Source organism: Cricetulus griseus, chromosome 3 (genome assembly GCF_003668045.3).
Source record: "Cricetulus griseus strain 17A/GY chromosome 3, alternate assembly CriGri-PICRH-1.0, whole genome shotgun sequence".
NCBI classification, from domain to species: domain Eukaryota; kingdom Metazoa; phylum Chordata; class Mammalia; order Rodentia; family Cricetidae; genus Cricetulus; species Cricetulus griseus.
The window spans coordinates 280980316-280997491 of record NC_048596.1 but is presented as its reverse complement, the minus strand read 5'-3'; the positions used below and the strand labels follow the sequence as shown (position 1 = coordinate 280997491).

General features: G+C 43.9%; 1 protein-coding gene across 2 annotated transcripts in view; it reads left to right on the top strand.

Annotated features, from left to right (window-relative positions):
- Fancc (FA complementation group C) overlaps positions 1-17176 on the top strand; it is a 129535-nt gene that overhangs the window by 22642 nt on the left and 89717 nt on the right. For both annotated transcript variants that reach the window (XR_004769440.1, XM_027409661.2), the window contains exon 2: positions 15307-15508. Coding sequence is in view for 1 of the 2 variants with exons in the window: in XM_027409661.2 (XP_027265462.1) it covers positions 15344-15508 (165 nt within the window). In the remaining variant the exon portion in view is untranslated. The remainder of the gene's footprint in view (positions 1-15306; positions 15509-17176) is intronic.

Here is a 17176-nt window from a genome sequence, read left to right as displayed (position 1 = left end):
GCAAAAGTTGTCCTCTGACCAACACCCTCCCCCACACACTGAATAAAAATGTATTTGGTAAGTGTTTTGGAGTCCTTAATCTTCACCTGGCAGGAGGCAGGAGGCAGGAGGCTTCAGCTAGACTCTGAAGATGCTGCCCTCCTTTCTTGATCACGTTTCTTTCTATCTGACCTTGGTTGGTTAACAGGTATTTGGGGAGACAAATAAGATATGTAGGTGTGTTGTTTATAGCCATGAAGATCTAGCAAAGCAAGTAGTCAGAGCAGGAATAGCTTTATCCTTGTATGGCCTGAGAATTCTAAAACACAGTCAGTGGGATGCTTGTGATTCTAGTAACTTCTGGGGAGTCCCTGACCCTCCTTCCTGACTTGTAGACTCTACTTCCCTTTTCTAATGTCACCACCAACTGTTCAAATCATCTTGTCCTTTTAAATCTACTGGTCATGGTTCTTTGTTGAATGTGTTTTGTCTTGTGCTATCGGAGGTTCCTGCCATTTCTCCACACTCTTACTGAAGAGGATAGTTGGCATAGAAAGTTCTAGACCATACCTGGCTATATAGTGGTGGGGGAAATGCAAAGTAGAAGATTGATAATAGAGATTTTTGTATTAACTGCTAAAGTTGTTGATTTGGGCCTCCTAGGAACAATAGCAGAAATAGCCCCCATGTTTAGAGAGTAAGAGCCCCTACCCCAACCCCAACTTGAGTGAGTGTTCTTGTAACATAGTCACCATTTGTTTAAAATAGGTAATTTAGCTTACACATAGTGTTTATAAGTCACCCCCTTCCTCAAATAACTTGTGTTTGAACTCGATGGGTGTTTTGTCTGTTGTGTGTGTGTGCACCATGGGCATGTGTGCTCTCAGAGGCCTGATGAGGGTGACAGATTCCCTGAAACTGGAGTCCTGAATAGCAGTGAGTTGACACATGGGTGCTAGGAATGCAACCCAGGCACTCTGCAAGAGGAGCCAGTGCCCTGAACCACTGAGTCATCTCTTCAGCCTCTGACAAGCTTAATTATAAACAATGAGTTGACACCATTCTTTAAAGGATGCTTGGTATGTGCATATGCACCACTGCACAGGAGTGGAGGTCAGAGGGACTGTGTTCTGTCTTCTCTGTGTGGGGCAGGTAGGAAATAACTGTACTGATAAGCCAGAAGCAAGTGTCCAGTTCTGTACTGTGCCGTCAAGCCTCTGCACTGAGAAATGTGCATGGCATGGCTGAGGGTCTGGTGAGTTTCCTCACCTGTGTGTGAACAGTAATGACCCTCTCAGTCTCCTCAGCCTTGTGACATCTCTCTTGGTTCCTAGTGCTCTCTGTGTGTTTGGCTGTTGTAGCATCGTCATACTGTTGTCTTAATTGTTTTGCATTTCTTTTACCTCATCAGATTGTAAGTTTTCTGGTTGGCTGTAGTTTTATGTATGTGTGCCCGTGCCTGTGCCTCTCTCTCTCTCTCTGTGTGTGTGTGTGTGTGTGTGTGTGTGTGTGTGTGAGTACAGGTGCATATGTACATGTGTGTACATACATGTGGAGGCTAGAGGTTAATCTCAGATGTCATTCCTCTGGTGCATAAACCACACTGGACTGGGAACAGAAATAGTGTTGTGTGGTTACCATAGGAAATTTGGAAGGTAATGAGGAGCATGAAATAGCCGTAGCAGGTTTGGATTGTTTGTGCATGTATTATGTATAGAGAATAAAATTGCGGTCATGATGTATTATTTTATAACCTTTAATTTAGACAAGCACTCTTCCATTCCACTAAACTGTATTCCGTAAAATGAGACCAGTGGCCCATGTCCTTTACTTGACTGTATTATAAATTATTTAATTACCAGTAACTTTGTGCATCACAGCTGGGCGTTGGTGGTGCACGCCTTTAATCCCAGCACTCGGGAGGCAGAGGCAGGCAGATCTCTGTGAGTTCGAGGCCAGCCTGGTCTCCAGAGCAAGTGCCAGGATAGGCTCCAAAAGCTACACAGAGAAACCCCGTCTCGAAAAAAGAACAAAAAACCAAAAAAACAAAACCAACTTTGTGCATCACTGGTTCTTCCCTTTTATTAAACTCCCAGAAATGGATTAATTGTTATAGAGTGTAAACATTTTAGGGCTTTTGGTATACTTTCCTAATTACCCTCATAAAACTCATACTGGGTGGATACATTCCCACAAACCTGTAAGAGTGACCATGTAGTTAATTTTTAAAAAGATTTTCTTATTTTATATGTATGTTTGTTTTCCTGAGTGTATGAATGAGCACTGCTAACATGCAGTGCCCATGTAGGTCAGAAGAAGGTGTTGGATCCCTGGAACTGAAGTTATAGGCAGTTGTGAGTCGCCATGTGGGTACTGGGGTCTTGGCTAGGGTTACTGTTGCTGTGATGAAACACCATGACCAAAAGCAAGTTGGAGAGAAAAGGGTTAATTTCACTCATAATTCCATATGACAGTTCATCATCAAAAGCAGTTAAGGACAGGACCTCAAGCAGGCAGGAGCTGATGCAGAGGCCATGGAGGGTGCTGCTCACTGGCTTGCTCAGCCTGCTTTCTTACAGTACCCAGAACCACCAGCCCAGAGGCCGCCCTACCCACAATGGGCTGCTCTCCTCCCCCCCAGCCCCCATCAATCACTATTTAAGAAAATGCCCTGCAGGCTTACCTATAGTCAGACGTTAGGGAGGCATTTTCTGAGCTAAAGCTCCTTCCTCTCTGATGACTCCAGCTTGTGTCAAGTTGACATAAAGCCACCCAGCACAGCTGACCCCTTGTCACCTTGACACTCAGACACATCACTTTTCAATTAGAACCTTTTTTTTCATCTGTCTCCAATATAGAATGTTAATATTAATATCACAGTATCAAACATAAATAACTTTAAAAGTCCCACAGTCTTTACAAATTCAAACACATTTAAAATTCAGTCTCTTTAAGATGTACAGTCTCTTTAAAAATTCAAAATCTGTTTTAAAAAGTTCAGTATCTCAACTGTGGACTCTTGTAAAAAATGAAATTGAAATCCTTTCCAACTTCAAGAGGGAAGAACCAGGCCACAGTCATTGTCTGAATGAAGCAAAACCAAACTCCAGCAATATAAATAACTCAAATGTCCGATGTCTGGGATTCACTCACAGCCTTGTGGGTTTCTCAAAGGGCTTGGGCCACTTCTCTGGCTCTGCCCTCCGTAGCACCTACAACTTGTCTTCAGGCCTTGGCAGGCCCCACTCTCCACTGCTGCTGCTGTCCTTAGTGATGGTCCCAGGAACTGGTGTCTCCACAGTGCTGGCATCTCTGCTGCTACTGTGGCTCCACCTTCATCAATGCCTGTCCTGTCCTCTCACAGTGCCAAACCTCAGCTACTGTCTCTGACACCCGTATGCCTTCAAGAACAGTTCCAATGGCTGACTCTACCAGCAGGCGGTGCCGTCTTGGCTACCTCTGAAACACAGCTTCTGTGTGCTGACTCTGAGGAAACACTTCCCAGAAGATTTGACTTCAGTGATCATGCCTCAGTCACCACTAATTTCTAAGTTCAACTGAGCAGCATCAGTTGTCACAGTAAAGCAAAGGTTTACTTCAGAGGTTCTGGTCTAGTTAATCACAGCTGATTCTTCAGCCCCAGCTGACCAGAACCACAGATTCTCAACTCAAAATAGCAAATGGGCCCTGCTAAGTCTTCGAATGACTTTCAAACTTCCCTCTGGAACTTGACAAATCAGGCCTCCATTGTCCGCTTTCCATAGTCTAATCTTCTAAGCTCCCACAGAACAGCTTACTACGCTTTGAACACTCCCTGGCTTTTCTAGCCTAAAGTTCCTAAATCCTTCCACAATCTTCCAAAAACCAACATGATCAGGTCTGTCACAGCAATACCCCATGATCCTTGTCCAATTTATCTTAGGGTTACTATTGCTATGCTGAAACACCATAACCAAAAGCAACTTGGGGAGCAAACGGTTTATTTGGCAACGTTCAACTGACTCAGCTATGCCCTCAGCCCCTGGGAGGACTTTTGTGCCCCATGGAAAATATGAATAGGGGTCTAACACTCTTTCCCGAGAGGGCTGCCACTGTGGTGAGGGAAGCGGATACATCTTCTTGTGGTGATTACAGGGGGGGAGCGAGAAGGGTACTGTTTATTCTCAGGCAGTTTGGCAAGTACTGGCTCTAGTTTTAAAAGCAAAAGAAAGCAGCTGGGTGGAATGGCATGGAGGCCATCCCTTGGTAGCCAGTTTCAGCTGTGGACGGACCTGTCCCTTGCAGCTCTTCAGCATGTGGTGCTCCCTGGGCCCCAGCACACCTCATCGCCAGGAAGCTGGTTGAGACTGAGTGTCGTTAATCCTCAGGTAGCTGCCCCAGGGGGCTGCCTGGCAGACCGCCCTGCCCTGCATGGTACCACAGGGCTGGCTTGGGTGAAAAGGCATTGCCTTTGGAAATGTCAGTTCAGATGTCCCCTTCCTGACTTGCCTGAACTCTGGCAAGTCCTGTTGCCTGGTTTTGGTTACTGAGCACAGAGGTGCACAACTCTCTGCTGGAGATTTTGCAGTTTTATGTTTCTGTCCTATATCTATTTCAAGAAGTGTTTCTATATATTTTTTAATATCCCTGCATTTTTTTTTTTCCTTTGATGGTTCCCCCTCTGGTTGCTGTGTTTGGAGTAGAGAATCCATCAAAGAGGATTTCTTGTGCCGTCTTAACAGGAAGTCATGGGCTGAGAGTATAAAGGAAACAAAGTTAGGCACTTGGTTTTATACAGAACTCAAACATAAGCACAAGAAAGCTCTTCTGTATGAGTTCAGTGACCCTTAGCACAGTTATGTAAACTCCTTCTGAGGTTTTCAGGCCCCCAGAGATAAGGGAGACTAGGTAGTGGGGTTTATTAGGATGCTTGAATTGTCTAGAAAGATGGTACTTACTCTTTAACCTTTTGAAGACAAATCGAAAAGAAACAAAAAACAACCCCCCACCCCCCATGTTTCAGACACCTTATTTGCTGTCCTAACCAGGTACTGTCTTGAACTTTCAGGGCCTATAGGGGCTTGTGTTGGCACCAAGTGGCTCTGCTTGAAATGCAGGAAGATAAAGAACAGAGATTGAAGTATTCACAGTGTCTGACCTCACCTAGAGGTTGCTGTTTCATTGTCTTCTTAGAAGAGGAAAGTGGCTGGCCAGTCAGCCGTCCCCACCAGTGCCACAGTGCCTCTAGAGTCATGGTCACATCCACATGGCAGCCCGTCAAAGTGAGCATCAGGGACCGCAGCATTATCCATATCAAATCACTGTTGTCAGTTGAAATGTGCCCATTTGCTGTTTAGACTGTGTTCATGTATTACATTGGTAAAGAGACAATACTTGTAAAATTTATATAGTTTTTTACGTTTGTAATTTTACAAGGTTTGCAAGTGTAGGGCTTTACTAGTTTTATGTTTGTGGTACTTAGCTAACAGAATTAAAAAAGACCTTGGGCCTGTCTTTGGGGCTCTCAGCAGTCCTTCAAGTATGAGAAGCCCCAGATTCAATTGTAGCTTAATTCTTCCTGGGTGGGGGGTGGCCCAGTGGGTATGGGAGTGGCCCAGTGCGTAGAGCTGCCTGTTGCCAGGGTTGGAGTCCTGGGCTCAATCTCTGAAACCCACATTGGGGGAGGAGAGAGCACACTCCTGCAAGTTGTCTTTTGATCTCCCCTGTGCCCCGTGGCATCCGAATCTCCCACCAATAAATAAATAGATAAAAAAATCTTTTCCTAAGCAATTTGATAAGCATCCCAGTTTGGGTTTGACACCCCACCCCCTTTGAGGGGGACACCCACCCACCTCTCAAATAAATCACACACACTTACTCTTTCTTATGAATGCCTGGCCTTAGCTTGGCTTGTTTCTTGCCAGATTTTCTTAAATTATACCACCTACCTTTTGCCTCTGGGCTTTTACCTTTCTCTATTTCTGTGTATCTTTGCTTCTTATTCAGTGTCTGGCTGTGTGGCTGACCCCTTCTTTTCTTGTTCCTTCATCTCTCTCCTCCCAGATTTCTCCTATTTATTCTCTCTGCCTGCCAGCCCCGTCTATCCTTTCTCCTGCCTTGCTATTAGTCATTTAGTTCTTTATTAGAACAGTCAGGTGTTTTATACAGGCAAAGTAACACAACTTCACAGAGTTAAACAAATTCAACATAAAAGAATGCAACACATATTTGCATCATTAAACAGATATTCCACAGCATAAACACATCTTTAACTAATATTCTATAACACACTGTGTCATTTGCCTTCACAGTCAGACTGTCATCCATAGGCAGGGAGCTTCACTTCTGGGTCACTGCTTTTACTCTAGCTGCTTTAATCTCCTGAGTGTGTAGCAGGCCTGACCTCCTCCTCCTGTTTTTGTTCTGGAGGCATGGTTTCTCTGTATAGCCCTGGCTTTCCTGGAACACTCTGGACCAGGCTGGAGATCCAACTGCCTTTGCCTTCTGAATGCTGGGATTAAAGGAGTGTACCACCACTGCCTGGCTGTGAGCTAGTTTTTAGACCACACTCTTATAACTGTTTTGTTTTGTTTTTTCCCAAATTCTTTTTTTTTTACAGGCAAAAAAATTGAATTATGTCCTTTTTATTTTTTCATATAATTTTATTGATTCTTTGCAAATTTTGCATCATGCATCCCAGTCCCACTCATCTCCCCATACCCCTGCATCTACCCTCCTCCCTTGCAACCTTCCCCCCAAAATTTAAAAGAAAAACCAAAAACCAAATAAAAACAAAACAGACAGAAAAACCCCAACCCAACAACAACCAAGGAAACAACAAAAACAAAACAAACAAACCAAAAAGGAGCAGAAGTGGAAGCGGTCATGTGGCCTGTTGTATTCCTTTTATCTTCACTTGCAAGTGTTCATTGCCACGAGTCTTTGGTCTGGTCATGGCGTCTGGCATCTGCTACACTATCGATGATGGGCTTTCACTGGGGCTCTTTTGGATGCCCTGTTGTTTTCCTGTTGTGGGGATCCTGCAGTTTTAGATCTGAAGGTTTGTCCCCTTCACATGCTCCCACAGTTCATAGAGGAGATGGATGTTGGGGTGGGCCAACTGATCCTATATCTGTTTTTATATTTAATGTAACCTTATGTAATCATGTTCAGCAGGAACTAATCTTACTTGTGGAGCTTGCCATTATGTGAAGTATAACTGACATTGCATCTAACATTAAGTAAATTTTTATTCTTTATTATTCTCTGGTTATTGCACCTGTCCTGGTTATTCAAGAGGCCTTTTAAAGACGATATATTTTAATTATGTATGTCTGTGTTCATTTGTGCATGTATGAGTACAGGTGTTCTGATGTTTGACTTGTTTGCTGGGGACCAAACTCTGTTCCTCTGGAAGAACAGTACATGTTCTTGACCACCGAGCCATCTCTCCAGACCCATTGCTGTCAATATTCAAAGTCTAAATACTTTAAACTAATGTAAGTGCAGCTCTTCCTTCCCAAACCTGCTGATTCACAGTGATAACCTATTAGTACATCTAGACTCAAGTCCAGGACTTCTGGATATTGCCCGTTCCTCTTCTCATTATTTCCTGGAGGCTATGGTGGAAGTAGAGAGCCAACAGCCTCATGTAGAGTGACTTTTACACACACATGCCCTGTGTAAATTCATATACCCCCTCCACATCCCAACAAATAAATAAATAAATAAATAAATAAATAAATAAATAAATAAAAGGAAACAAATACGGTGGAGGATTCCTGAGGAATGACAGTGAGGATGTCTTCTGGCCTCCACCCACATGCTTACCTCACACATGTGCACCTATAAACAATGGACATGCATAATATACACACAGATACTTCGCATTCTACACTGACGTGCTAATAATGAAGTAAGACCCACCGCCCCCCTCAGCTGGGAAAAGCTCTAGTATGGGGTGTCCTAGGCCAACTTGCTTGGGGGAATGTTTTCCCACCCATGGCAAAAGTGTCTGGGCTCTGTCTCTCAGACTGGCAGCAGAACTTGGTGGCAGTTGCCAGGTATACTGTTTTGCTGTTTTTCAGGCTTGCAAAAGGCAAGGGTTATGATGTCACTACAGCTTGTGCTAAGTTTTCAGAAAGCTACTGAAGTTAGTTACTGTGTATAGCAGGGTTGGGTTCCCTGGTAGAGTTCCCGAGTGGGCTATGTATAGAGCTATGTAATGAAGCCTAAGTTGTACCAGAGACCCCAGGGTGTTAGAGATACCATGAATGTGGCATGTCTGCCTATTGGGTGACAGATCTTCCTGGACAGATTTAACACTTATGTCCACTTAACCCAGAAAGGGACCTGTGATGGGCCAGAGTAATGACTGGACCAAAGTCCAGGTTGGTAAAGCAGTGAGTTTTTGTTGGGATTACTATGAGGAATACGGGGGTGGGCCATTTACAGGAACACGAGTTAAAGCATTAAAGAGCCCATGGGTGGCTCTTCTGAGCATGGGTGATGACTCATGAAACTTCATCTCTGGAGCTTTCTGCACAGACTTGCAGACAGCTCTGCAGATCGGGGAAGGAACTCTCCGCAACTGTCCTGGCCAGTTTCCTTCCTCAACAGCTGGGGACTGCTTCTTTAAAGCTGGGGACAGGCCTGCCAGAGTCCTGTGAGTTTCAGCTCTCCTAGACATGTGACCCGTCTCAGTCTCATGAACCACTCCCTCCCTGGAGGGGAGGTTTCAGGTGAGAAGAAAGTGTCACACAATACCGTGGGTGAAGACTGGAGGCCTGTTGTGGAAGCGTGTGCTGTAGACACTGGGACTCCCTAGCCCGGAGTCTATGCCGTGGCTGTGCTCCAGACGCCAGCCATGGAGCTAGGAGTGTGGGTCTCTGTCCTGGACCTGAGTCTCCCTCCACTTCGGGATAGGAATGCTTGTCCTCTGCTGTTATGTAATAGAGCATGTGACTGGGTGGCTCAGTTAAGTTTACTCTGAGCCTCAGAAAACTGGACTTCTGAAGGGCACTGATGGTGCCGTAAGGTGTGGATGTTTAAAGTGGACTCAACACATTTTCCAACCTGGGAACAGGGACAGGATGCTGTGGTTTGGGTGTTGAAATGTCCCTCACAGCATGACAATGTTTGGAACACTTGCCATTTGGTGGCACTGCCTTGGTAGGCTGTAGAACCCTTTGCATACTAAGCCTGGAATGTGGATAAAGGGCTGTGGGAGTGAGACTTGGTTACAGGTCACTCTGCTTTCAGCCGAAATGCTGTTTCCTGATCCAAGGAGATTTAACAGCCATGCTAGTAGCCTTTGCTGCAGGGACCCTGCCACTGCAGCCACCCTAGCTGCCATGTCTTCCTCTTCACAAGCGGCAGTGTCCCATTGAACCAAAACCAAAATAAGTCCTTCAGGTTCTTTCTGTCAGGTATTTGACCACAATAGTAAGTGGATTTTTCTTTTATCTTGGCTTTAAAAAAAAACTTTTATCTTTTTTCTGTCTATCCCACCACCTCCTTACAAAAGGCTTTTTTACATCAGCTCCTTTACATGGTATACCCGCATTCTTACCAGTAGGTAGAGCACAAGCCCCTCAAAAGAACATTTCAGTGCTGTAACAGAAACAGCTTAGACTTGACCTCGAGGTTCTCAGCACCAGCCTCCCAGACTGCAAAGTGAAGAGAACAAGGGTGAGAAACAACGAAGGAAACAGCAGACTAAGATCTAAGATCTAAGATCTAAGAGCTTCACGCTTGGAATACAAGAAGAAAGAAGAAATACTTACACAGTGATGACAGAATTGTCTCAAATCAATGTCAAATCAATGTCAGATCCCAGAAGCTCAGAGAACACTTGGCAGGATAAATACCTAACTATATCTAACTGCATTTTCAAACTAAGAAGGAGGAGGAGGAGGAGGAGGAGGAGGAAGAAGAAGAAGAAAGAAGAAGAAAAATCACAACTAGAGACTCCTTAAACAGGTCAGAGAGAAAAGACATTTTATGTATGAAGGCATTGATGTAAGGATTCTGAAAGTTCTCATGCAAGAGTGAAGAGAGTACAATAAAATGTTAGGTGTGGGAGAGGAGATTCTGTCTCATTCAGGTCATGAAGTAGGATAGCTCCAAGAAGAGCCTTGATTGGCCATGGTGACCCACACCTGGAACCTCAGGATTTAAGAGGGTGATTCAGGAGGTTTGCCCTGAGTCTGAGACCAGTGTGTGCTGCAGAGTGAGATTCTATCTTGAAAAGAAAAGATTGAAGAGAAAAGGGAAGAAGAAAAGGAGAAGAGAAAGAACGCTTTCAGGCTTTTTTTTTCTGCCTTTATATCCACCTAACTCAAGGTGAGGTTCTCAGCAGGGTCTGATACGCCTAACCAGCATGAATCATAGTCCCACCCTTGACCAATGGCAGACCCTAAGACGCCATAGGATGGAGAAGAGGTGGGGGATTGCTAAGGAGACAGTGTCCCTGATGACTTTGTAGCATTCAGTGTGGTGATTTATTATTTATGACTTAATAAAGCCACTGGAGATCAAATTGCAAAGCTAGCCACAGCCATATAGCTAGGCAGTGGTGATATGTTTAATTCCAGCAGCCGTGCTTGTTAGCCATAGAAGCTGGCCAGTGGTGGCACATGCTTTTAATCCCAAGACTCAGTAGATAGAGGCAGATGGATCTCTGTGAGTTCAAGGCCACCCTGGGCTACATGAGAGTGAGTCCATCTGAAAGAGACACAGCTGACAGAGAGGAGATCTCAGCACTTGGGATTCCACATCTTTCATCCCAGCTCTAGAGAGATGTAGAAGAGAGGAGTGGGGCATTCAGTAGTCAGTCTCAGAGAATTGGTCTCCAGCCACGCTGAGGAGAGCATAGCCATTGTAGGATTGCAGTCTGAGGATTCGTGGAGCCAGGATCACCATTTCAGTCTGAGGTAGAGGTAATACCTTGTGACTGGCTGCTTTGCTTCTCTGATCTTCAGCTTGAAGCTTGAACCATAATGTCTGTGTCTGGGTTTATATGATTCATGTTACAGTCCTGTATACTGTGAGGTCGGTGTTTCTCATGAAGGGGCATCTCTAACCTATGCAACTTTCCATGTCAAAACAAAGGTTCGTTTAAGTTTTTTGAAAATAAAAGTGTTTTTGTTCCTTGTTTCTGAAAAATTTATCTGATTTACCTTTTCAAATATTTAAACTGGTCTACTCCCTCCCAATGCCATATGAAATTTACACAAAAGTGATTATTTTGTCTTTTTTTGTGTTATCTAAGGTGTGATGGCTATTCTTGGTTGTCAGCTTGACTACATTTTGAATTAACTAGAACCCAGGTGTAGAATATTATATTAAGGTGTGTCCCTTTTGTTTATGTTGCATTTGTTTAACTCTGTGAAGGTGTGTCACTTTGCCTGTCTAAAACACCTGATGGCCTAATAAAGAACTGAACGACCAATAGCAAGGCAGAAGAAAGGATAGGTGGGGCTGGCAGGCAGAGACAATAAATAGAAGGAGAACTCTGGGAGCAAGGAAGAAGTAACCAGAGAAGGAGGAAGACTCCAGAGGCCAGCCACCCAGGACATGGAAGAAGGAAACTTGCTCTCTCTGGCTATCTGCTTTCACTTTCCCTGCCAAGTCACTGGCATTAGAGCACACTTCTTTTGTTTTTTGTTTTTTTTTTTGATTCTGGTGTATACTGAAGACCAGCTGAGGCATCCAGCCTTATGGACTGAACAACTATTGGATTCTTGGACTTTCCATTGGTAGACAGCCATTGTTGGACTAGCTGGACCACAGCCTGTAAGCCACCCTAGTAACACCCCCCCTCCCGCCTACACACATGTTCATTCCATAAGTTCTGTTTCTCTAGAGAACCCTGATTAATACATAAGTGTAGATGGAAGTTTCTGTCTCCACATTCCCCATCACATAAGGGTGCAAACTTTAGAGCTGATTCTGGGTGGAGATCTCACTGCTTTGGCTCTACCCTTTCCTAGCAATCTTTTCCTTTGGGATTTTACATGATCTGACTTTGTGCCTTTGTTAACGCTACTCTCCAAAGAGTCACTTTGAGGATTTAGTTCACATGTATGAAGCAATTCATACATGGCCCAGAGCATGGTGACTGTATGCATGTGAATGTTTAACTAATAATTGTTTGATATTTTCATTTTTGGACGTTTTGTTTTATATTTTAAAAACTAAGTTATTTGGAGGAGCAATTTTGCTATGACATGTACCTTAGAACTGTACTTTGAAAACTACCAGAGAATCATTGTTTGTTTATTTGGTATCTGTTGAGTGTCAGCCATGTTAGGTTCTAGGAAGGCAGAGAATTGATATACCAGGAAAGCAATATGAATGAATGAATAAATTCTCAAGAGAACTTAACACTCTCAAGCCATAAGGGGAGGAGATCAGGGAGCATGGAGGGGTTAGTAATACTCCAGAGCATGTGTGAAACCTGGGCTTGACTGTGTATGCCATGCTGGGGAGCAGCAGAAAGGGAGGATTTCTGTCTGTCTCTCTGTCTCTCTCTTCTTTCTCTCTTCTTCTTTTTTCTTTCCTTAGCTGAGCTGGATTTCTTTTCAAAGAAGCTCTGAAAAAGCAGTGTTGAGTGAGTGTGTATTGGGTGGGATTTATACATACAGGAGTTGTCTTCTGTATTTATAGAGAATGGATTGTAGAGGAGTGGATGAAACCTGCAGATACTTGTGACAGTCCAGGAGGGAGATGGAAGGAAGTCTTGAAGCTCCACATTCTTTTGTAGGTGGAGTTTTGTAGACAGTTTCGATGAGGACAGTGAGAGAAGGGGAGGCATAAGTGTTACAGATCTGAGGGGAAAGGGTTCCCCAATCCAGGTGCTGTAGCTCTGAAGGGATCCTGGCAGTTGGGAGCCAAAAATACCACAAAGTCACACTGTACAACAAACCTCACACGAATTTTTTTGGTGAAGACAAAAGAGGTAGGCTGCCTCTGCTCCAGTGAGAAACAGCAAAGACCTGAGCAGGAGACAGGCTTTGTTATGGTTTCTTGGGGTGAGATGGGGCTTTCCATGGTGGCCTGGGGCTTGTGGGATTGTGTGCCCTATAGAGGGCACAGCTTGGTTGCCTGCATCTTGAGGGGCTGGAAACGGCCTTTAGAGTAGCCTGGGGGCCTGGACATGGCCACTCCCACCTTGAGGTGCTTACACAGGGTCCATAATGCAGACCTCCAGCTGCTGAGTGTCATTTGGCTAGTGTGCATGTGTCTCCTGTGTTAATTAGTAAGCCTTCTGTTGGTTTCCACTGTGGTCAAGTCCTCAAAACTGTAAAAGGCCGCTTGCAAACTGCCATTTTCCTGTCCAAGCCTCTGTGATTCAGCTGTCACCTTCAGTGTCTTTTGTTGTCCTGCTTAGGAAGGAGGGCCATCTTCCTTTGAGGGTTGGCACCTAGTAGAAGCATTTTATATTACTCACTGATGCTGAGGTTTGAACTCAGCCTTTACTTTTGTGAATGCAGTCCCTTGAGGTAAGACCTCTGTATGTTACCCTGTCTCAGGAAAGCGCAGGGGTCTGAGAGGAACTGCCCTTCTCCACAGGAACATGTGGTACTGTATTGGAGGGGCCTCTGATGTCCACTGGCCTACCTCCTGCCCCAAGGCACAGGACGCCTATTTACTCCCATTGGGTTTTCTTATATTTACTTCAGAGTCAGGAAGTCAGGCTTAGGAGATTTATTTTTTTGTCCTTTAATGAGTTTGCTGCCTAGTAAATATGTGTTATGGTTTATGAAAATATGGCTTCTTATGGATGGATTTTACATGTAAAGCAGTGGTGTTAAATTTTTATTTTTACCTTTTATTAACTTATTTGTATTCATGTTGTGTATACACCGAGGGTGTATTGGCTTTTTAAGACAGGGATTCTCACTGAACCTGGTGCCCACCCACTGGGTAGGTTAGTTAGCCAATGAGCTCTGAGGATCTCTCTGGAGCTACAGACATTGCCAGAGCCTTGTCCTCAGGCTGCACAGCTCACACTGCCTACTGAGCAGCTCCAGGCTCCCTAGAGCAGTATTTAATTAAGCAGATTGCATGAGGAATACATTACTTTACCTTTTTTTTCTTGAAGTGAAGAAGAACCAGGAAGAAAATTCATTAGCTAGTAATGCAAAGCATCAGGATATCAGAAGCATTTCTCAGGCACAGACTGTTGGTTAACACCCATGGATGTTTCTAATTTCTCATCCTTAGAATACACAAAGGACATTTCCTGAGATCTACAAAGATGACCCCAACTAAGAATCTAAGCAATTGTGGAGAGAATACCTTAAATGCCCTTCCCGATAATGAGATTGATGACTACCTTAAATGCCATCCTAGAGCCTTCATCCAGTAGCTGATGGAAGTAGAAGCAGACACCTACAACTAAGCACTGAGCCAAACTCCTGGAATCCAGTTGCAGAGAGGGAGGAGTGATGAGCAAAGGGGTCAAGACCAGGCTGGAGAAACCCACAGAAACAGCTGACCTGAACAAGGGGAAGCTCATGGGCCCCAGACTGATGGCTGGGAAACCAGCATAGGACCAAACCAGACACCCTGAACGTGGATGTCAGTTTGGAGGCCTGGACAGTCTATGGGGCCTCTGGTAGTGGAACAATATTTATCCCTAGTGTACGAATGGACTTTGGGAGCCAATTCCACATAGAGGGATACTCTCTTAGCCTAGACACATGGGGGAGGGCCTAGGCCCTGCTCCAAATGATGTAACAGACTTTGAAGATTCCCCCATGCAAGGCCTCACCCTTTCTATAGAGCAGAAGAGGGATGGGATGGGGGACAGTGGGGGAGCAGGGGAGGATGGGAGGGAGAGGGAACTGGGATTGACATGTAAAACAAGATTGTTTCTGATTTAAATTTAGAAGAAAAAAAAGAGAGAGAGAGCTAGCCAATAAGAAGCCTGAGCCATCCGCCAAACAGTTTATAATGAAAAAAATAATAATAAAAAGAATACACAAAGGAACTTCACATTCAAGACATTTAAAAATAGCTCAGTCTTAAGCAAATGTAAAGCGTTATCAGCTGTGCTTTTTGTCCGCAATTAGTGTGTTACTGTGGAAGTGTAATGACTTTAGTAATGACACTACTCATGATAAAAGTTCAGATGTTAAGATCTGAGCTACAGCTGGATGACACATTTCAAATGACTCAGAGAGGACTCCAGCATCCCGAGCAGGCTGTGCTCATCTCCTAGTCTGCCTTCACCCTTGGTGGCTTGTGAATGTGCTGATAGAGGAGCCTGTCCTAAATGTTACATCTGTTCCCTCTCTGAAGACCTGAAGCATGCTCACCATTCCCTGTGCTACTTGGCAGGCCGCTGTGAAGGGATGTCACTATTCTCTGCCTAGAGATGGCTCGGGATTCAGCAGACCTTGCTTCAGACTATCAATTTTGGCTGCAGAAGCTTTCTGTCTGGGAACAGGCTTCCTCTAAGGAAACCCAGCAGGATACCTGTCTTCACTTGTCCCGGTTCCAGGAGTTCCTGAAGCAGATGTATGAGACCTTGAAAGAGATGGCAAGTATCCTGTGGCATCGGGGACTCCCCAAGCAAGAATGCTTCTTTGAGTTAGGGACTTGTGTGATTGACTTAACTGAACCTAGACAGATTGTTGGAAGGTGCTGCAGACAAGAGCTGTTTTCATACCTTCTGAGACTGCCTGGCCAAAAAGCTCTTTATATTAATTAACTAATAATTAATCCATTCATTCTTGCAGTGTTTGGAATTGAGCCTAGGGGCTTCCACATGTTAGGCAAGCCTTCTATCATAAAACTGTATCCTAAACCCAAGCAAGTTGTTTTTGGATTCCAGGGCTTGGGTTCTCCCTGTGGGCAGTAAATGCGGTTTGTCCTTGTGCCCTTCAAACTTTCCAAGGGTTATTGGGCTGTTTGCCTTTCTCTCAGCTCCGTTTTCAAGGAGGTGCTGTTGAGAGAGACTAAGATCCTGTCTGTCATTGATTCCTCACTATTAACATAGTAAGATCTCTTCTAACAAATACTTTAAGAGATCCTATCAAATAAATTTTTGAGTATCTTATATAATTTGGTGTTTATATTCCCATTTATCTCCCTATTGACATAAATTGCTTATGTTTACTGTATTAGATATTTTCGTTTGTTTCTTTTTTTGAGACAGAATTTCTCTGTGTAGCCCTGACTGTCCTGGTACTCACTATGTAGCCCAGGCTGGCTTCAAACTAATAAGGATCCACCTGTCTCTGCCTCCTGATTGCTGGTATTAAAGGCGTGTGCCATGTTTTCATGTTATAAACATATTAGTGTTTTGGAAGTTTTTTTCATATTTTATTTGTAAATTTGAAAATGAAAGTAATTGTTAACATATGTACTTTCATGTAATACTTTCTTCATCAAAGAAGCAAATGAGAAATTTGAAGAACAGATTTCTATAGATTATTCTGTAGATGAGTTCTGTATGTTATTCTGTAGATAATGGGTTCACATGTCCTTAGAAATTGGAAGGAAAGGCTATGTGGAACAAGTGGTACTAATTTTGAAACTTTCTTTTTTTAGTAAGACTTTTGTAACTTGACCTTAATGTGGTCTCAGAAAGTCTAGGCTCAGCCCTGGTGCTGGGACCATGTTGGGGAACTTCCTGCTGTATCATGGGGCTGTTTTAAATAAACAATCATAACTGTAACACATGAAGACATGAGACTTAGTGCCTCAGCCACTTTCCTTCCTTTACAAGTTCCAGAGTTCTTGTCCTGTTAAACAGTTGAAAAGCTGAATGTGGGGTCTTTCTTATACTAAATAAAATTTGTATTTCAAAGAGGTAAGGTTGCATGGTTATTAATCACCAGTGCTGCTCTTCTGCAGTGTGTTGTTTAAGTGAAATAGTCTTCCCTAGTTGGGCAATCCCAATACTTGGGAGGCAGGCAGGCAGATCTCTGTGAGGTTTAGGCCAGCATGTGAGTTCCAGGACAGCCAAGGCTATGCAGGAGACCCTGTCTCCAACAACAACAACAAAGAAGTAGCCTTTTCTGATTATTAAGTTTGGGTAAAATACAATAAACTTTCTGACAAAATTGAAATGACCTAATTGTGGTGCCATGCTGAGTTTTTAGGGATGAAGAACAAGTTAAACTTTGATTTCTTACATAGAGCTTTTCTGTAATCTCACCCTGTACACCTTCTAAAATAGGAATTACAGGAGCACTCAGGCTCC